Source organism: Ahaetulla prasina, chromosome 4 (assembly GCF_028640845.1).
Source record: "Ahaetulla prasina isolate Xishuangbanna chromosome 4, ASM2864084v1, whole genome shotgun sequence".
NCBI classification, from domain to species: Eukaryota; Metazoa; Chordata; class Lepidosauria; order Squamata; family Colubridae; genus Ahaetulla; species Ahaetulla prasina.
In genome coordinates this window covers 79,365,903-79,387,865 of record NC_080542.1, presented here as the reverse complement: position 1 = coordinate 79,387,865, position 21,963 = coordinate 79,365,903, and the positions used below count along the sequence as shown (strand labels likewise).

At 44.7% G+C, this 21,963-nt stretch overlaps 1 protein-coding gene and 1 long non-coding RNA gene across 3 annotated transcripts in view; one reads left to right on the top strand and one right to left on the bottom strand.

Moving 5' to 3' along the window:
* CLASP2 (cytoplasmic linker associated protein 2) overlaps nt 1-4,006 on the bottom strand; it is a 425,149-nt gene extending 421,143 nt beyond the window's left edge. The window contains exon 1 of one of the 2 annotated variants that reach the window (XM_058184362.1): nt 2,836-4,006. In XM_058184362.1, coding sequence (XP_058040345.1) covers nt 2,836-3,030 — 195 coding nt within the window. In that variant the 5' untranslated portion in view covers nt 3,031-4,006. The remainder of the gene's footprint in view (nt 1-2,835) is intronic. The other variant, XM_058184359.1, reaches the window with a different exon arrangement.
* A 10,478-nt stretch (nt 4,007-14,484) lies between these two features.
* On the top strand, nt 14,485-15,782 carry LOC131198979 (uncharacterized). Its single transcript, XR_009155231.1, has 2 exons — nt 14,485-14,726; nt 15,364-15,782. It is a non-coding gene; the product is annotated as an uncharacterized LOC131198979 (long non-coding RNA).
* Nucleotides 15,783-21,963: the final 6,181 nt, after the last annotated feature.

Sequence of the window (21,963 nt, the reverse complement as noted above, 5' to 3'; positions counted from 1 at the left end):
CGCCAAACAATGTCGGCTGGCGGCCCCCAGGGGTAGGGCCTTCTCTGTAGGAGCTCCTACGCTCTGGAACGAACTTCCCCCGGGTTTACGCCAAGTGCCTGATCTTTGGACTTTTCGCCGTGAGCTGAAAACGCACCTATTTATTCAAGTGGGACTGGCTTAAAGGTTTTATTAAATTTTAATTGGGGTTATTATTTTAGGGTTTTAAATTTTTAAATTTCAGCCATTTTTGTAATATGCTCGGTTTTAAGTTTCGGTTTTAAATGTGAATATTGTGGGTTTTTAATTTTTGGTTGTACACCGCCCTGAGTCCTTCGGGAGAAGGGCGGTATAAAAATCTAATAAAATAAATAAATAAATAAATAAATAAAACTGTATACTACTGGTTCTCTTAATGATTGCCGCAAAAAAGGTCATAAAATCAGAACAATTATATAACCAGGCCATTTTAGGACTATCATGGCTTATTGGACAGGCTCCAATACTGTACAGTCATACATTGAGAACTACTTGTATTCTCAAGGAAAATAATAACCCACTTATATATTAGGATTATTTCACCCAATGTTATATTTATACTTGGTCTATTGAACCAGACTGCTCTTTAGAAGGCCAGATTCTGAAGATGAAATCAAATACTTTGGCCACCTAATGAGAAGGAAGGACTCACTGTGGCTCTCGAGGACGTGGACAGGCTACTGGGGAAGTTACATGCCACTACATGTTTACTGGACCCGTGTCCCTCCTGGCTGGTGCTGGCCACTCAGGAGGTGACATGAGGCTGGCTCCGGGGAATTATAAATGCTTCATTTGTGGAAGGGGTTTTCCCCGCCACCTTGAAAGAGGCGGTGGTGAGACCCCTCTTCAAGAAGCCTTCCCTGGACCCAGCTATTTTGGGAAATTATCGTCCAGTCTCCAACTTTCGCTTTGTGGCGAAAGTTGTAGAGAATATGGTGGCATGGCAGCTTCCCCGATACCTGGATGAAGCTGTCTATCTAGACCCATTCCAGTCCGGCTTCTGGTCCAGATATAGTACAGAGACAGCTTTGGTCGCGTTGGTGGATGACCTCTGGAGGGCCAGGGATAGGGGTTGTTCCTCTGCCCTGGTCCTGTTAGATCTCTCAGCGGCTTTTGATACCATCGACCATGGTATCCTGCTGCGCCGGTTGGAGAGTTTGGGAGTGGGAGACACCGTTTATCGGTGGTTCTCCTCCTATCTCTCTGACCGGTCGCAGACGGTGTTGACAGGAGGGCAGAGATCGACCGCGAGGCGCCTTACTTGTGGGGTGCCTCAGGGGTCGATTCTCTCACCTCTCCTGTTCAACATCTATATGAAGCCGTTGGGCGAGGTCATCAGTGGCTTTGGGGTGAGTTACCAGCTGTACGCTGACGATACGCAGCTGTACTTTTCCACCCCGGGCCACCCCAACAAAGCTGTCAAAGTGCTATCTGGAAGCCGTACGGGTCTGGATGGGGAGAAACAGACTCAAGCTCAATCCCTCCAAGACGGAGTGGCTGTGGATGCCGGCACCTCGGTACAGTCAGCTGCAACCGCAGCTGACTGTTGGGGGCGAGTCATTGGCCCCAACAGAAAGGGTGCGCAACTTGGGTGTTCTCCTGGATGGACGGCTGTCGTTTGAAGACCATTTGGCAGCCGTCTCCAGGAGAGCTTTTTACCAGGTCCGCCTGGTTCACCAGTTGCGCCCCTTCCTTGACCGGGATGCCTTATGCACGGTCACTCATGCTCTTGTCACTTCTCGTCTGGATTATTGCAATGCTCTCTACATGGGGCTACCCCTGAAGTGCACTCGGAGGCTTCAGTTAGTTCAGAATGCAGCTGCACGGGTGATTGAGGGAGCCACACGTTGCTCCCGTGTAACACCGCTCCTGCGCAGTCTGCACTGGCTACCTGTGGTCTTTCGGGTGCGCTTCAAGTTGGTTACCACCTTTAGAGCACTCCATGGCTTAGGGCCCGGGTACTTACAGGACCGCCTGCTGTTACCTTACGCCTCCCACCGACCCGTACGCTCACACAGAGAGGGTCTTCTCAGGGTGCCGTCTGCCAAGCAATGTCGGCTGGCGGCCCCCAGGGGAAGGGCCTTCTCTGTTGGAGCACCTACCCTCTGGAACGAACTTCCCCCTGGTTTGCATCAATCACCTGACCTTCGGACCTTTCGCCGTGAATTGAAAACACACTTGTTTATCCAAGCGGGACTGACTTAATTTTTTAAATTTTTTGAATTTTAATAATTTTAATTGGGGTATTTTTATGAATTTTATGGGTCAAATTTGACGGTTTTAAATTTTCAGCCATTTATAGAATATGTTATTTTAACTTTTGTTTTAATTTGTATATTGTACTGTTTTTAATCTGGCTGTACACCGCCCTGAGTCCTTCGGGAGAAGGGCGGTATAAAAATCTAAATAATAAATAAAATAAATAAATAAATAGCCTAATGGTGGAAACAACTGAGGGCAAAAGAAGAATGGGACGACAGAGTATGAGGTGGATGGTTGGAGTCACTGAAGCAATTGCTGTGAGCTTAAATGGATTACAGGGGATGGTAGAGGACAGGAAGGCCTGAAGGAACATTGTCCATAGGGTTGTGATAGGGCAGACAAGACTTCACTACTAACAATTGAATGTACACATTTGAGTGTTAGTGGGTTAAACAAAACTGAATTTTTACAAAGGATAAAAGGATAAAATTTATATTAAATGAACACTTTATGACAAAAATCCAATTTTAAAAAAATCCACTGACAGCTTAGTGAAAGAGCAACACAATATCTAACAAGAATCAGAATTACATCTATATCAGGTATAATTATTACCTTATAATTACTAGAGTTAACCCATCTTGTTAATTCATTGATTACTTTATCAAGGCGCTGGTGATCCTGCTCAAGATCCGTAGAAATGTTGGGGTCAGTCAAATATTCCAGAAATTCCTGGCCAACTTGCAACCTGCGGCCCACATCTTTTTGTTGTACTTGTTCACAGAAATAATCCATTTTGCCATGCTCCATTGTATATTCGACCCAAACTTTCCTGCTCTTGAGAATTCTGTGTAAAGGGAGCACAATTTCTCAAGAAATTGTAATAAAACAGATTAAGAAAGTTTTCTGCACATCAGTAAGGGGGTGGAGGAATTGTTTTCCTTCCTTAACCAAAGATAACTAACTATAAAGTAACACCAATCTTTGAGGAACAAAATATTAAGTCATCGTGAGCCGCCGAAGCATACAAATTCGGTACGAAGTATCCAGGGATTGCAATGCAAGCTCTGGGGGAAGAAAATATTCTACAGCTAGAGAAAGTTTAGTTGGAGGAGTAACTGAGGATGACAATGTCTTATCAGGTCTCGCTTTTGCAAAATCCCTTCACGAGGTTCGAGAGCAGGAACAGTGAGACAATTCAGCAGATCCTGAAGGCTAGGAGCGCTCCTCACGGCCGGACAAATAACGCCACAAATAGAACCTGCCTCGACTTCAGGCGCCGCCGGCCACCTCACCACTTCTCACCGCAGTGAGCAATAGCGGTCGTTTCCCCTGGCCAGAGGAAGTAGTAAGTGGCTAGAGCCGCTATTTCGGGGCTGGGACGAAGGAGGAACTTTCATATTCCCTGCGGCAACCCCGGGCGAGACAAGAAGGATGAGTCGAAGAACGAAATCAAAGAGATGTTTTGCTGGCTCTCCTCCACCCCGTCCTGTGGAAATTGCGTCCAGTTCCAGTCACCGTTAGCTAGCCAGAGGCGCCACCGAGAGCCCGCCTTTATCTTCTCTTTTTGGCGCGCGCGCGACTACACGCAACCCCCTCGCTCAGCGACGCTAGTAAAGCATAACTCGCCGTCCAAAGAGCCCCTAACGTTCTTCCTGCGCTTGCGCAAAATTGTGGCCTGTCCTCTTTTCTAACTCATCCTTTCGTTCTCACGCCTGGTCCAGAGCTATGCCTGAGCATGCGCTCGCACATTGAAAGACCATCTTTCCGACGGATTTCCTGCAAAAGCTTCCCCTGAACGAGTTGCGTGCGCATGCGTCCTCGCTTTTTTGCTCTTTTTCTTTCGGAACTTGGCGTTCTATTATTGGCATCTTGGCACTTAGGGAAGGCGAGATCTATTTAGTAGCCTAATGTTGTGCTGATATTTTTCTTTATGAAGATGAAGAAAGAACAGCAGAATAATGCCATGAAATTATAATTTTAACCTTTCTTGAAAAAAATTTTAAACGAATCCTACGTCAGAAAAAATTGTTTTCCTTCCGGTAGGGCGGTACACTGAGGCAGTCGTTGTTGGTTACCTTGATGTTCAGAGTTTGTGGCAGTGACTATTTTGCTGGGGGGAGGGGGGAAATAACGAGAAAGAAAAAGAGTTGAGGGACCATATGTACAGTATTGTTTTAACCAAGTACAAGTCTTCCTTGTACTTTTTTTTGTACTTTTTTTTTACTTGTACTTCCTTGTACTTTCCTTTGTACTTTCCTTTTAACCAAGTTCAAGTCTTCAACCTCCAGACTTGAAATTCTGGGATTAGAAAATTTAGAACTCCGCCGACTCACACAAGATCTGTATTTAACACACAGAATCATCTATTGCAATGTCCTTCCTGTTAAAGACTTCAGCTTCAATCACAATAATACAAGAGCAAACAATAGAGTCAAACTTAATGTTAACCACTTCAATCTTGATTGCAGAAAATATGACTTTTGTAACAGAGTTGTTAACACTTGGAACACACTACCTGACTCTGTGGTCTCTTCTCAAACTCCCAAAAGCTTTAACCAAAAACTGTCTACCATTGACTTCACCCCTATAAGTGCATAAGTGCACAAAAGTGCCTACCGTTCCTGTCCTATTGTTTTCTTTCATTATATGTGCTTGTATATAATGTTGCGACAAAAATAAATAAATAAATAAAAAGTCATTGTTTTTTCTCAATTTGGAAATGTACTGGATACATAGGATTCAGAACTTATGCACTATTCAATATTAAACAAGACAGTAAAATTTAATTACATATAAATTTACTTTATCCCCTTTGGTGTCCATACTCTGAAAAAATATCTGGCATTGCAGCATCAAAATATTCATAAGAAAAAATACTTATAGGCGTTACGGAAACCTGGTTGGGCACTGAAGGGGGTGTGCCCCTTGTGGAAATGTGCCCACCGGGTTTCCGGGCACTCCATCAGCCGAGGGCTCAGGGTAGGGGTGGGGGAGTGGCGGTGGTTATTAGGGAGAGCCTAGAGCCGAGGGAGACCACTGTACCTCAGATTGCCGGGTGTGAATCCCTCTTTGTGAGGTGGGGTCATAGGTGTCAGATGGGCCTGTTTGTCGTGTACCTGGCTCCTTGCTACGTGACAGCTGCCCTGCCCGAGCTCCTGGAGGTGTTGGCTGGGGTGGCGGTGGAGACCCCCAGACTTATTGTCATGGGGGACTTCAACTTGCCATCTTCCGGCACATCATCGACAGCAGCTCGGGAGTTCATGGCTTCCATGACGGCCTTGGACCTGACCCAAGTAGTCGATGGCCCTACTCACACTGGGGGTGGCACGCTGGACTTGATTTTTATCTCTGGTCAGTGGTTGAAGGATCTGGACTTGAGGGATGTAGTCATTGAACCTTTGTCATGGTCAGATCACTCTCTCCTTCGCCTAGACTTTCCGACCGCTACTCACCGCCGCAGGGAGACGGAACCAATACGTTGGTTCCGTCCCAGGCGCCTGATGGACCCGGAGAGGTTCCAGACGGAGCTTGGGCCATTTCCTGAGGGTCTGGCTCACGGCACGGCTGAGGAACTAGTCGCGGCCTGGGAACAGGCCGCGGCTGGGGCTTTGGACCGTGTCGTGCCTTTGCGGCCTCTGACCCGGCGTAGATCCCAACCGGCTCCTTGGTTCTCCGAGGAGCTGAGGGGGATGAAACGCCGGAGAAGACGCCTAGACAGTTTGTGGAGGTCCAGTCGTTCAGAGGCTGATCGGACACAAGTGAGGTCCTATACTAGGGCCTACCTTGTGGCACTGAGGGAAGCGAGACGTTGCTACGTCTCGTCCCTCATTGCGTCAGCAGATAACCGCCCGGCCGCCCTGTTTCGAGTAACTCGTTCCCTCCTTCACCAGGGGGAGCGAGATGACCCGTTGCAGGGACGTGCTGAGGAGTTTAACAGTTATCTATACGATAAAATCGTTCAGCTTCGGGACGGTCTGGACCAAAATTGCGAGGATCCAGATGGGGCGTTTGAGGGCGGTCTTGGTGACATTGTGTGGGATGAGTTTGATCCTGTGGCTCCCGAGGACATGGACAGGTTGCTGGGTAGGTTGAATGCCACCACGTGTTTACTGGACCCGTGCCCCTCCTGGTTGGTACTGGCCTCTCAGGAGGTGACACGAGGCTGGCTCCAGGCGATTACGAGCGCTTCTTTGTTGGAGGGAGTCTTTCCGGCCGCCTTGAAAGAGGCGGTGGTAAGGCCCCTCCTCAAGAAGCCCTCCCTGGACCCGGCTGTTTTAGGTAATTATCGTCCGGTCTCCAACCTTCGCTTCGCGGCGAAGGTTGTTGAGAGTGTGGTGGCATGTCAGTTTCCCCAGCACCTGGAGGAAACTGTCTATCTAGACCCGTTCCAGTCCGGTTTCCGGCCCGGATACAGCACTGAGACGGCTTTGGTCGCGTTGGTGGATGATCTCTGGAGGGCCAGGGATAGGGGGTGTTCCTCCGCCCTGGTCCTATTAGACCTCTCAGCGGCTTTTGATACCATCGACCATGGTATCCTGCTGCGCCGGTTGGAGGGATTGGGAGTGGGAGGCACCGTTTATCGGTGGTTCTCCTCCTATCTCTCCGACCGGTCGCAGACGGTGTTGACAGGAGGGCAGAGGTCAGCCCCGAGGCGCCTCACTTGTGGGGTCCCGCAGGGGTCGATTCTCTCGCCCCTCCTGTTCAACATCTACATGAAGCCGCTGGGTGAGATCATCAGTGGCTTCGGTGTGAGGTACCAGCTTTACGCTGATGACACTCAGCTGTACTTTTCCACACCGGGCCACCCCAACGAAGCTATCGAAGTGCTGTCCCGGTGTCTGGAGGCCGTACGGGTCTGGATGGGGAGAAACAGGCTCAAGCTCAATCCCTCCAAGACAGAGTGGCTGTGGATGCCGGCGTCCCGGTACAGTCAGCTGAGTCCTCGGCTGACTGTCGGGGGCGAGTCATTGGCCCCGATGGAGAGGGTACGCAACTTGGGCGTCCTCCTGGATGAACGGCTGTCTTTGGAAGATCATTTGACGGCCGTCTCCAGGAGAGCTTTTTACCAGGTTCGCCTGGTTCGCCAGTTGCGCCCCTTTCTAGAACGGGATGCCCTATGCACGGTCACTCACGCCCTCGTGACGTCTCGGCTGGATTATTGCAATGCTCTCTACATGGGGCTCCCCTTGAAGGGCATCCGGAGGCTCCAGTTAGTTCAGAATGCGGCTGCGCGGGTGATAGAGGGAGCCCCTCGTGGCACCCATATGACACCTCTCCTGCGCAGACTGCACTGGCTACCTGTGGCTTTCCGGGTGCGCTTCAAGGTGTTGGTAACCATCTTTAAAGCGCTCCATGGCATAGGGCCGGGCTACTTACGGGACCGCCTGCTGCTACCGAATACCTCTCACTGACCCGTGCGCTCTCACAGAGAGGGACTCCTCAGGGTGCCGTCGGCTAGGCAGTGCCGTCTGGCGACACCCAGGGGAAGAGCCTTCTCTGTGGGGGCTCCCACCTTCTGGAACGAACTCCCCCCAGGACTTCGTCAACTTTCGGACCTCCGAACCTTCCGCCGCGAGCTTAAAACACATCTATTCGTTTGCGCAGGACTGGACTAGGTTTTTAAATGTAAATTTTAAATGGGTTTTATTATATATACTGTTTTAATCGTCGGGCTATATTTAATAAGTTTTTAATGGTTATTTTACTTTTTGTATTGATATGTTTTTTATTTGCCTGTGAACCGCCCTGAGTCCCTAGGGAGATAGGGTGGTATACAAATTTGAATAAATAAATAAATAAATAAATAAATACAACTGATAAATACTAATGAAGATGTTGTTGGAAGAAATGTCCATCTGGGTTCATTTCCAAGTGGGGAGAAAGACACTAGAAATATGGCGACTGTTTGAAAAGATTAATGGTGGATAGTGGTTTAATGGTGGATACGACCACATGGTTTTGAGGTCCTGGGCAAAAAGGCACATGAGTGAGAGAGACAGAGATTTATACCCTCTGTTGGGCTTTGAATTTGAGTTTATATTCTGATTGGTTGTCAGACTCCCATGAGGCCAGGCAGGGGTAACTTTGTAGATTGTCTTTTGAGTCCCAGGCTTGGTGGAGCCTTGCTGGGTGATGCAATCTCCCCAGGTGCCATGTTGTGAGTTTTGTTGCTAGATGGGTAGAGGGCTAATCCTATCTTTGTTGGATCTTGGGTGAGGCGATTTGCTTATGAATACACCTAGCTAGCTATCTTTTAAGTGCTGACATCTGCTGTGGGCTATTGAGAGTGTGGGAGCTATTAAGAGTGAGTCTGCTGCTCACTCCATTTCTCATCTAGGGAGGTATAATAATCTGCCTTTTTAATATTTCATAGAATATTTCATAGAATAGAATAGAATTTTTTATTGGCCAAGTGTGATTGGACACACAAGGAACTTGGTGCATATGCTCTCAGTGTACATAAAAGAAAAGATACGTTCATCAAGGTACAACATTTACATTTACAACACAATTGATGGTCAGTATATCAATATAAATCATGAGGACTGCCAGCAACAAAGTTACAGTCATACAGTCATAAGTGGAAAGAATAGAATAGAATAGAATAGAATTTTTATTGGCCAAGTGTGATTGGACACACAAGGAATTTGTCTTGGTGCATATGCTCTCAGTGTACATAAAAGAAAAGATACGTTCATCAAGGTACAACATTTACAACACAATTGATGATCAATATATCAATAAAAATCATAAGGATTGCCAGCAACAAGTTATAGTCATACAGTCATAAATGGAAAGAGATTGGTGATGCGAACTATGAGAAGATTAATAGTAGTGCAGATTCAGTAAATAGTTTGACAGTGTTGATGGAATTGTTTAGCAGAGTGATGGCCTTCGGGAAAAAACTGTTCTTATGTCTAGTTGTTCTGGTGTGCAGTGTCTATAGCGTTATTTTGAGGGTAGGAATTGAAACAGTTTATGTCCAGGATGCGAGGGGTCTGTAAATATTTTCACGGCCCTCTTCTTGATTCGTGCAGTATACAGGTCCTCAATGGAAGGCAGGTTGGTAGCAATTATTTTTTCTGCAGTTCTAATTATCCTCTGAAGTCTGTGTTTTTCTTGTTGGGTTGCAGAACCGAACCAGACAGTTATAGAGGTGCAAATGACAGACTCAATAATTCCTCTGTAGAACTGAATCAGCAGCTCCTTGGGCAATTTGAGCTTACTGAGTTGGTGCAGAAAGAACATTCTTTGTTGTCCTTTTTTAATGATGTTTTTGATGTTGGCTGTCCATTTTAGATCTTGCGATATGATAGAACCTAGAAATTTGAAGGTTTCTACTGTTGATACTGTGTTGTCTAGTATTGTGAGAGGTGGAAGTATGGAAGGGTTTCTCCTAAAGTCTACCACCATTTCTACGGTTTTGAGTGTGTTCAGTTCCAGATTGTTTTGGTTGCACCACAAGGCTAGTCATTCGACCTCTCATCTATAAGCAGATTCGTCATTGTCTTGAATGAGACCAATTACTGTTGTGTCATCTGCGAACTTCAGTAGCTTAACAGATGGATCATTGGAGATGCAGTCATTGGTATACAGAGAGAAGAGAAGTGGGGAGAGCACACAGCCTTGGGGGGGCCCCTGTGCTAATTGTACAGGTATTTGCTGTGATCTTGCTTAGTTCACCTGCTGCTTCCTGTTTGTTAGGAAGCTTGTGATCCACTTACAAGTCTTACACTTACAGTCTGTTCCGGTACCTGTAGCTGGTTTAGCTTAGTTAGAAGAATGTCTGGAATGATGGTATTGAATGCTGAACTAAAGTGTACAAAAAGGACCCTTGCATAGGTCTTTGGAGACTCAAGATGCTGTAGGATGTAGTGCAGAGCCATATTAACAGCATTATCTGTTGATCTATTTGCTCAGTATGCAAATTGCAAGGAGTCTAACAACGGATCCGTGATGGTTTTCAAGTAGGAAAACACTAGCCTTTTAAAGGTTTTCATGACTACAGATGTTAAAGCAATTGGTCTATAGTCATTCAGTTCCTTGATGGTGGGCTTCTTCGGCACTGGGATGATGGTAGAGCGTTTGAAGCAAGAAGGAACATAACACATCTCTAGTGATTTATTGAAAATATGGGTGAAGATGGGGGCCAATTGGTCAGCACAGACTTTTAAGCAAGAAGGAGTTATCTTGTCTGGGCCTGGAGCTTTTCCTGGCTTTTGTCTGTGAAATAGGTCCTGCACTTCTTTTTCTGTGATCACTAGGGGTTGTGAACCCAATGAAATGGGGTCAGTTGTAGGAGGCTTGGCTGTTGTTGGTGTGTCTGAGATGGGGGTTGTGGAGATAGGTGGCTGTAGTTTCCTTTCAAACCTGCAGTAAAACTCATTCAGGTCATCTGCCAGTTGTTGATTACCTTCAGCCTGGGAAGGAGGTTTGCCATAGCCGTGATATTTTTAAGAGTTTTCCACATGTTTGCTGGTTCATTTGCTGAAAACTGATTCTTTAGCTTTTCAGAGTAGCTTCTTTTTGCTGCTCTGATCTCCCTTGTTAGTGCATTTCTGGCCTGATTGTACAGCATTTTATCACCTTTTCTGTAGGCTTCCTCTTTGGAATGTCGTAGCTGCTTAAGTTTAGGTGTGAACCAAGGTTTGTTGTTACTGTATATTCGCAAGTTCCTTGTAGGTACACATAGGTCTTCACAGAAGCTGACATATGATGTTACAGTATCTGTGAGTTCATCCAGGTCTGCAGAGGTATCTTTAAAAATATTCCAATCAGTGCAGTCAAAACATGCCTGTAGCTTTAATTTTGATTCCTCCGTCCAGATCTTCACTGATTTAATTATTGGTTTTGTGGCTTTAAGTCTTTGCCTGTAAGCAGGTACAAGGTGAATCATGCAATGATCAGAGTGTCCTACAGCTGCACGTGGTAAAGACCGATAAGCATCTTTTAGTGTTGTGTAGCAATGGTCTAGAGTATTCTTGCCTCTGGTGGGACAATTGACATGCTGAAAGTATTTTGGTAGCTCTTTCCTTAAGTTTGCCTTGTTTAGATCTCCCAAAACAATGGCCAGTGAATCAGGGTGTTTGGCTTCAGCCTCCATGATTTGGTCAGCTAGAGTTCGTAATGCCTTGTTTACACAGGCTTGTGGTGGGACATAAACAGCAATTAGAAGAAATGAGGAAAATTCACGAGGCGAATAGTAAGGTTTGCAGTTGATAATTAGAGTCTCTAAATTATTGTCACAGAATTTGTAAATTATTTTAAAATCTTGACACCAGTTTCTGTTAATATACAGGCATAAGCCTCCTCCTTTCTTTTTACCAGATGTTTCTGGAATCCTGTCTGATCGTTCAATCTGAAACCCTGGAATGTTCAGGCTGCTATTTTCAATTGATTCATTTAACCAGGTTTCAGAGAAGCATAGGACTGCTGAATTGCGAAAATCAGAATAGTATTTGTTTAAGAGGAGTATTTCATCCATCTTATTTGCAAGTGAGCATATATTTGTTAGGAAAATTGAAGGCAGAGGAGTTTTAATGTGACTTCTTAATCTGTTTAAGATTTCTAGGAGAGAGGTGGGTGGGTAATATTTCTAGGAGAGAGGTGGGTGCTAACTTCCTACAACATCAGGCCATCTTGATGTTGCACCAGCCCAAGCAATAGTCCTTAGACAAAAAAATCATTAACAGCTTTTCTGAATACAAACAGAGCAGGCACCATTCAAATCTCCAGGTTCAAATGATAGATGCTGGAGAAATCCTCAATATCTATACTCGAAAAGGAGACCAGATGTTAAACTTACATCACACTTTTCATTCAATAGTTCAAGTGGCATATATATCATTCCCTTTTGCCATTTCCCCCAAAGAATTTATAAGGAAAGTTTGGATGAAAAAGTGATTGCCTAATGAGCTTCCACAACTGAAGGTGGCCAAAACTTGGGACTTCCCCAATCTACTTCCCCAATCTACTTCAAAATTTGATCTTCCATTTTTGATTCCTGGCAATTGCCTTATGAGGGTCAAATAACATGGGTTTTTTTATTTGTTAACTAATATAATTACTTTGTATTTTATTCAAAAAGTTTTACAAATTTTTTTTCCCCTTTCCCCCCCTCCCCTCCTTCGCAACCCTCCCCCGACTTCCCGGAACGAGCACAAGGTATAGTTAAAAATAAAACAAACATATGCTAAAAAATTTTCATCCCAACTTAATTGTACCCCTACAATCATCAATTCCTAACTTCCCCCAAAAGCAATCAAAAATAATACATCATAATCATTCAAAAACAGTCTGATAACTCTTAGTCTGATATCTACGTTGAATATAGTCAATCCATTTTTTCCATTCCTTTAAGTATCTTTCTTGCGTATTGTCTTTCAAAAAGGCTGATATCTTCGCCATCTCAGCCAAATTGGCAACTTTCAATATCCATTCTTCTATTGTTGGTACTTCTTTTTTCTTCCAATATTGTCCTATTAGTAATCTTGCTGCAGTTATTAGATTTAAAATCAATTTAGTCTCAATTACTGTACAATCCGTAATAATTCCCAACAAGAAAAATTGCGGCAGGAACTTTATCTTCTTTTTCAGAACATTTTGTAAAATCCACCAAATTTTTATCCAAAAGGCCTTTATGTCCTTACAAGTCCACCAAATGTGAAAATATGTAGCATCATCACAATTACATCTCCAACATTTTGCTTGCATTTCTGGATACATACACGATAATTTTTTAGGATCTAGATGCCATCTATAAAACATTTTATAAAAATTTTCCCTCAGATTCTGTGCCTGCGTGAATTTAACATTTCTAACCCAAATTTTTTCCCACGTTTCCAATAATATTGGCTCCTGAAAATTTTGTGCCCACTTTATCATACAGTCCTTTACCAAGTCCCTTTCAGAATCTATTTCAAGTAACACATTATACAATCTCTTTATATGCTCCTGAGACTGATTTCTAATTTGCTTTACCAAATTTCCCTCGTTCTGCTCTATACCAATTTTCTGATCTCCCTTCCATCTAGCACGTAGTTGCTCATATTGAAACCAAGTATAATTTTTCCCTTCCTCTCTTAATACTTGCAGAGATTTTAACTGCAAATTACCTCTTTCAATATACAAAAGATCTTTATATGTAATCATTTCCTGATTCTGTTCTATGTTTATATTAATTACTTTGTATTTTAATTTGATTTATTTTCTCTATTTTAAAATGATGTTCAGTTTTATTAGCTTTTAACATTCCTAAACTGACAAACAAGTTGGAGACTACCTCCAGATAAGAAAAGTTAGTACAGCCTGGAGTCTGGTTTACCTCTTTCGTGAACTCTAAACAGGGTAGTAGGAGTACATATCAAATTTTGCATAAGGCTTTAGCCCCGCCCCTTTTGTGACATCATCACGCCATGGCCCTTAGAGGACTGTTGTTTTGAGGGGGTGGTAGCCCTGGCCATTTTTGTGATGTCACTTCCGGTCCCACCCTTGGAGGACTTGTTTTGCCCCACCCTAACCCCTCCCAGTTTTATGACGTCATTTCCAGGGGCCCGCCCTTGGAGGACTGTGACATCATAATCCCTCACCCTCCTGTCTGGGTCTCAACCCCCTTTTACAGGAAATAGCACAACATCACTTCCGGGGGTTCTCCTTCCCTCCCCTTGGAGGACTGTGATGCTTAGGGCCTGGGTACTTATGGGACCGCCTGCTGTTACCGCATGCCTCCCACCGACCCGTACGCTCTCACAGAGAGGGACTTCTCAGGGTGCCGTCCGCCAAGCAATGTCAGCTGGCGGCCCCCAGGGAAGGTCCTTCTCTGTGGGGGCTCCCACACTCTGGAACGAGCTTCCCCCGGGTTTACGCCAAATACCTGACCTTCGGACCTTTCGCCGCGAACTGAAGACACATCTTTTCACTCGCGCGGGGCTGGCTTAAGTTTTATCGATTTTAAATTTCTTATTACTAATTTTAAATGGGGTTTTAGTTTTTTATATATTTTAAAGTTTTTAGGCTAATTATAATAAGTTTTTTAACTTGCATTTTAAATTGTATATTGTATTGTCTGTTTTTTTACTTTTGCCTGTACACCGCCCTGAGTCCTTCGGGAGAAGGGCGGTATAAAAATCAAATAAATAAATAAATAAATAAATAAATAAATAAATAAATAAATAAATAAATAAACATCAGACCCTTTTACAGAAAGTAGTGAGGGGTGGCAAGATGTTAGAACTGCAGGGGGCGCAAAATTAATTCAAAAAATCTTTTTACACACACCACAAGGTGGAATGATTGTATCAGCCTATATGTAAACATATAGGAATCGTTTTTGATGTAAACAAAGGATGGATCAATTCCTATGATTGTATCAGTGTTATATGTAAACATACAGGAATGGATTTAGAGGTAAACAAAGGCTGGATCAATTCTTGAGCCGGGACCCTATTGTAATGCAAGGAGTTTGAGCAATATCCTTTATTTGGTTTAGGAGTTTTACGTTGCAGGTAGGTAAAAATAAAATGCTATTTTTGCAAAAAACATTTTGTATGAATGCTTTGCTTTTCTGAAAGGGGTCAGGGATGATGGCAAAAAGCTGGAAAATATAAATTAAAAAAAGGAATTCATGCAACATCTTTTCTTAGTCCTAGGTTTCCTACATTACAGAAGGGTTATAAAAATAAAAATACTATTTTGCAAAAAAACTTTTTTGTACCTTGAGTGGGATACAAGGTATATATGTAAAAAAAAAAAAAAATGGGCTACTTATGCGCATGCTTTACGGCAATAGGGTTCAGGGCTTGTTGTGGCATGTCCCAAGCTGCCAACTCATCTGCTTAAAACGTAGACAGCCTACGCCCAAAATGGACCCTAGCAACATAAATAATAAAAAGGATGCTGAGCCAGAGTCAGAGTCTGATTTATTCGATGTAGATGTGAGAACCGAACCACCAAAGAGACCCTGCCGCGTTAGGAAAAGATGTAAAATGTTTAACATTAAGAGTAAGCGAGGGTTGGTGCTTAAGATATGTTATTGCCAGTTCTGCCAAACAACAAATGGTAAGAGTATGCAGAATGTGGAGAACCAAAAAAGTTTCATGATTTGAAAATTGAATATATAATGTACTGTATTTCTTCTTTCAGAACTGGTTGCTCATCAGAATACTAGACTTTTGCAAATTGTCAAGAGTTGTGTTGTCAAAATTATCCACCATTGTTTAATGGATTGTCTGTAAAACGAGGATCAGACAGATGGAATTGTAGAATCAAGCATTGTTAAAAAGCATGTGTCTTCAAATATCTAAACCTCAAATTGTATGGACAATCATTAATATTTGAGACAAAATGAGTAAATTATATTTCACAAGGGATACCTTGAATGAAGTCAATGCCTGTATAGAAAACATTGAGAACTCGAAGGACCCACTGGCGTTAATGACAAAGATACAAGAGGAGACCTCTATATCTGTCAAGAGATTGATATGCCAAACTGTATCAGAAATTTATTACAAGAAAATGTTAATGTAAATGGAGTGAATTTCAAATAAAACAGCTATACTGAACCAACTGGAAATGCATTATTTCTGTTCTGTATTGACTCAAGGATTATATATGACACAACAGCATTGTGGTGGGGGGTACAGGACGTGTATTTAGTTGAAGCTGATCTTCCTGTCAAAGACTACTTCAGCTTTAATTGCAATAATACAAGGGCAACCAATAGATTTAAACTTAATGTAAACCGCTTTAATCTAGATTGCAGAAAATACGACTTCTGCAACAGAATCATCAGTGCTTGGAATACTTTACCTGACTCTGTGGTCTCTTCCCATAATCCTAACAGCTTTAACCAAAAACTTTCTACTATTGACCTCACCCCATTCCTAAGAGGACCATAAGGGGCGTGCATAAGCGCACAAACGTGCCTACCGTTCCTGTCCTATTGTTTTTCTTTTCTTCTTCCTATATATGTTTATATGTGTATATACTATATAATCTTTTTGTATGATGTTGTGACAAATAAAAATAAATAAATAAAAATAAAATAAAGGGGGCTAGGCCTTTAAATATAGGTGCACATCTCTGTTAACCGGTAAAGAAGTACTCTTCAGGATGGACAAGACTAATGTAAGTACTTTTATAACCATTTTAAGATATTGCAAGGCCTATACATAGTAAATAATATTTACAGTATAACAACTGTTTTTGGTTTATTAGGAGGATGCCACTGATACACAGTGCCTAGAAGCATGCGCCGGTATTCTTTTCCTTTTACCAAGCAAATATTAGAGGGATTGGGCTGTTCTTTTGTTTAGCAATACAGATGCTGGACTGATTCAATTTTTTTTCAGAGTGTGAGGAAAACGAGCTGTTTGCCACATGTACAATGCCCACAGACTCACAATGGCACAGCTATATCAGGGATTGCAATGCAAAACCTTTAGGGACATCTACAGAATGGATTTTACAAGGTATGTCAAGATTCAAACTATATGCGTTTAGTATGTTAGAGGGATTCTCTATCTTTTCTGTAGCAAGAAGGATGCTTATATGTGTTTCTTTCAGATGTCGATGATGATAATGATGAAATGTTTGCTGCATGTACAATGCTCACAGATCCTCAATGGGCTGCCTATAACAGGAGTCACGGGGATGCAACAGTGCACGAGACACAAGAAAATGAATTAAAAGGTTTGGTTTTTATTTTGCAGACACATCTATTGTATAAAAGATGTAGGGGGAGGGGGTTAGGATCTGCAATGAAGAGTCAGCACCAAACAATAACTTGTAAGGAGTCTATGAGTTATAGTGTTATAGATAGTAGTATTTATTGTAATAAGCGTGAGAACCCCAGTGCCTCACAACTGTACATGCCTTTCAGAATGGTGGAATGGACAGATGCATGACAAATTCCCAAAGAACGGGGCTTCACAAGTTGTTCAAGGTGGGGGGAACCTGCAAGCAAACACATCACATCCATCTGTAGAGGAACAGTTATCAGAATTGAAGCAGTAGATAACCACAACTCATGGATCAGAAGAAGTGGAAATGCAAGGTATGAACTGATATTATATGCATGCATTTATACAAATTTCCAGGAGGTATTCAATATGTTTTTGTGCTATAATAAGTACTAATCCTAAATGTTAATTATGTGTGTACCTACAGATAGAGACAGTGAACGGGGCTGCAGAAGTATCAAGTCCTAGCAGATCACAAAGCGTTCATCCGATTATTGAATCACAGCAGACCCCATCATGCAGTGCATGGGATATACAAGGGCAGGAAGTTGAGCCCCAGCCGTCCACATCGCATGACATACAAGGTTAATTAAAACATCCAGTAATTTCTGAATAGATTGTTTGCATTCATTAAACAGTGACAACTCTTCGATATGTTTTTATTTTTATGTTTATTTATTTAGAACCAGCTTGTAAAAAGTCAAAAATGTGGGATGAGAATTATCCACCTGCCTATGGTGGATGGAGATACTTTGGTGCCCAGAACCCTTGGTTGAAATGAAACAAACAAGGATTCTGTCTTCCTAAACGGAGCTGTTCTGTCGAGGTAGATACATAAGGCCCTGCGTACATCCAGCGTGTGCCATCGACGCTCTGAAGGATGTTTGGGATGAGGGCAGAAGTCCGGCAAGATGACCTCCTGAGACCTATGGAACCACATGTTTATTTTTGGAAGGAATGTAGGGTCTAAACGGAGAATGACTCTGTTAGGGCATAAGTCCTTCCTGACTGATAGAGCAGCCATTTCGGAGATCCTGCGGGCAGAGGTTATGACTATGAGAAAAGCTACTTTAAAGGTTAAGAACTTGAGACTGGAGGAGCTCAAGGGTTCGAAAGGGGATGAAATAAGCATCTGAAGGACCAGGGTTAGATCCCAGGTCGGATACCTGTGGAACAGAGGGGGACGCAGATTGTAGGCTCCCCTTAAGAAACGGCGGATACGGGGATGTTGAGAAAGTGTGGAGGTCCCGTCACAGAAAAGGACAGTGGCAAGAGCTGCAACCTGCCGAAGGATAGTGTTGGTGGCCAAGCCTTTGTCCAATCCGTCCTGGAGGAATTGCAGGATCTGCTGAATAGAAGCAGAAGTGGAGACTATTTGATGTCTAAGACACCAGCGGTGGAAGGATGACCACGTGGCCTCATAAATGCGCGTTGTGGATGGGCGTCTAGAAGCCAGGAGGGTGGAGATGACCCCCGCGGAATGCTTTTCCTTCCTTAGGATCTCCCGGTCAAGTGCCAGGCGGCTAGTTGATAACATTGAGGCTCTGGATGAAGAATGGCTCCTTGGCGTAGTGAAATCTGATCTGGTGGAATTCGCCAATGTGGAGTGATGGATAGGCTCATCAGATTCGCAAACCAACTCCGACGAGGCCAGTAAGGGGCTATGAGGAGGACCTCCGCCTTCTGTTCCAAGATCTTCTGAATGACCCTTGGCAGAAGAGGGGTCGGAGGAAAGGCGTAAAGAAGACCCCGGGGCCACTGACATTGTAGGGAATCTGTTCCTTCTGCTCCTGGGGTGTGGAACCTGGAGAAGAATCTGGGCAGTTGGTTGTTGGTCAGGCTGGCAAAAAGATCTATTACGGGCAGGCCAAATTTGTTCGTGATGGAAAGAAACAGATCCGGATTTAGTTGCCACTCTGATTGGTCGACGGTGGTCCTGCTCAGCCAATCCGCTTATATGTTGGCGACTCCGGATATGTGTGCTGCCTGTAGTGATAGAAGATGCCTTTCTGCCCACAGGCCCATCGCTGCTGCCTCGTTCACCAGGAGGCGAGAGCGGGTTCCCCCCTGATGGTTTACATGAACCTTTGTGGTTATGTTTTTTTTTTGTTTGTTTTGTTTGTTTGTTTTTTGTTTACATTTATACCCCGCCCTTCTCCGAAGACTCAAGGCGGCTTATAGTGTATAAGGCAATAGTCTCATTCTATTTGTATATTTTTACAAAGTCAACTTATTGCCCCCCCAACAATCTGGGTCCTCATTTTACCTACCTTATAAAGGATGGAAGGCTGAGTCAACCTTGGGCCGGGCTCGAACCTGCAGTAATTGCAGGCTACTGTGTTCTTAATAACAGGCTTAATAACAGGCTTTACCAGCGTGAGCTAAACCGGCCCCTTGATGTTGTCCGTCAATAACAACACATGATGGCCCGCTAACTGTGCTCGGAAGTGTCTTAGAGCCAGATGGGCTTCCCTCAGTTCCAACCAATTTATGTCGTTTTTGAGGTCGTTGGGAGTCCAGCGACCCTGGGTCATCTGATCTAGGAGATGAGCACCCCAGCCGTAGAGACTTGCGTCCGGGGTAAGGAAGAGGCGGTGATGTTTCAGAAACAAGCAGCCTTTTGCTAGGTCTGGGGACATCCACCACTGCAGGGATTTCTTGACCTTTGGGGGCAGGAGGATCCTGGTTTCTGTATGCCTGGTGCCTGCCCTTTGGTTTGGCAGAAGTAACCATTGTAAGGGTCGTGAATGGAGGCGTGCCCAGGGAACGATTGCAAGACAAGACACCATCTTTCCCAGTAACTGGGATAGCAACGATAGTGGGACCCGTCTGAGTGCCCTTACCTTCTTTATCGTGTCTCTGATGTTGTTGAAACGGTCTCGAGAGAAGAACACCTGGCAAGATCTGGTGTTGATTCTCGCCCCCAGATGGACTATGCCAAGTGATGGCACCAGATGGCTCTTTTCTCTGTTCACAGAGAATCTGTGACCCTGTAGGGTTTGAATCGTTACCTGTTAGTCCAGTAGCGCCTGTTGGAAGGAAAATGACTGGATTAATATATCGTCCAGGTAACACTGTATTCGGATGGGAATTGACTGTAGGTGGGCCGCCACTGCATCCAGAATCTTGGTGAAGGTGCGAGGAGCAGATGAGAGGCCGAAGGGAAGAGCCCTGTATTGAAAATGGGCCCCTGCATAGCTGAACCTGAGAAAGTGTCTGTGGGCTGGCCTGATGGGCACATGTAAATAGGCCTCTTTGAGGTTGATGGATGTTAGATAATCTCCCTTTCTGATGCTTCCCAAAATTGAACTGAGGGAGTGCATCTTGAATCTGCGATACTTGATGTGCAAATTTAGTTGTTTTAGGTCCAGGATGGCTCTGCTTCCTCCTGATTTCTTCTCTACTAAGAATAGAATGGAATAGAAGCCGGTCCCCTGATGAGGTAGGGGTACCGGTTTTATGGCCCTGCTGAATCTCTGCTTCCATTTGAGCCCTTTTGGTGGACTCCTTGGGAATGGAGCACTGGATGAACCTCCTTGGGGGTTCGGAGTTGAATTCGAGAGTTAGGCCTAGTGTGAGTGTCTGGAGCACCCAGGCGTCGGTGGTCATGTTGTGCCAAATGGAAGCGAATTTGGCGAGGCGACCGCCGATGGGATCCTGATCGGTATAGTCATTTGTTTCTGCGATAAGGCCGGAAACCGGATCCACGGAAGGGGCGTCTGGCCTGTGGTTGTCTGGACCTGTCTCGGAAAGACTGTCTGTCAGGTGCTCTATCGGGGGGCGACTGGAAGGATCGTTGGTAAGCCGGGGATTGAAACCCGGGATCTTGGGAACGAAAGGGCTGCCTGCGATAGGGGAGAGGAGCCCGTCTGTCGAATCTTCTGGACATATAAGGGAGGACCTTCCGCTTGTCCTTCCCTTTGACTAAAATTGGGTCTAGGGCCTCCCCAAAGAGGGAACCGCCCTTGAATGGGGCAGCTGCCAACCGCCACTTGGTTTTCATGTCGGCTTGCCATTGTCTGAGCCAAAGCAATCTTCTGGAAGTGAGGCTGGAGGCAAGGGCTCGAGATGCAAATTTTGCCGAATTAAGGGTGGCATCAGCAGTGAATTCAGCAGCTGCTACCAATTTATTTATGTCCTGATGCAATCTGGAATCCTCTTCAGGAATCCTTGCTTGCATTTGCCTAATTTCCAGCTTTATTTGTCCTCTTTGACATCTGGACATCCGTTGGAGGATCCATCTTTTAACGTCTTACCATCTGGAATGTTACCATCTTAGCACCCTCACCGATTCGTACTTTTCTATGCGTTACGCTGCACATGAACTCTTGCGCCTGCAGTGCCCCCCCGCAGGAATGGCCGTCTCACTACCAAGGGCCGGCCACAATGACGGGTCTTGGGACCCACAGAGGTGGCATGCGAAGAGAAAGGGCCTTTGGGGTTTTTTAGATAGGGCATTTTTAAGGGGTGGGAGGGTTAGGGGGTATTGGGGTAGCCGTGGGAGGGAAACCAGTCCTCTGCAGCGCCGTGGCAATTATTTAGTGGGTTCGGAGGTTATGGGGGGAATGTGTTCCTTTTGTGAGGTGGTTCCATTTGCAGTAAGTGGGAGGGGCAGATATGGCGGAAGGGGGATCGTCGGTCTAGGGGTCAGCGTTCGATGTCTGCAAGCGATCGCGTGCCCGATCCTCTGACTTTCCCGGATGGTCAAGACCCTCAGAGCCTGGGCCTTCGTCTTATGTTATACAGCACGGTCCGTGAATAAGGCCCCCTAATACGATCTTATCCAGGGGCGCCATGGATCTTATAGGCGTTCGGAGACCTGGTTGGGCACTGAAGGGGCGTGCCCTGGTCGAAATGTGCCCACCGGGTTTCCGTGCATTCCATCAGCCGAGGCCCAGGGTAGGGGTGGGGGTGGTGCTATTAAAGAGAGTCTAGAGCCGAGGAGACCACTGTACCTCAGATCGCGGTGTGAATCCTCTTTGTGAGATGGGGTCATAGGTGT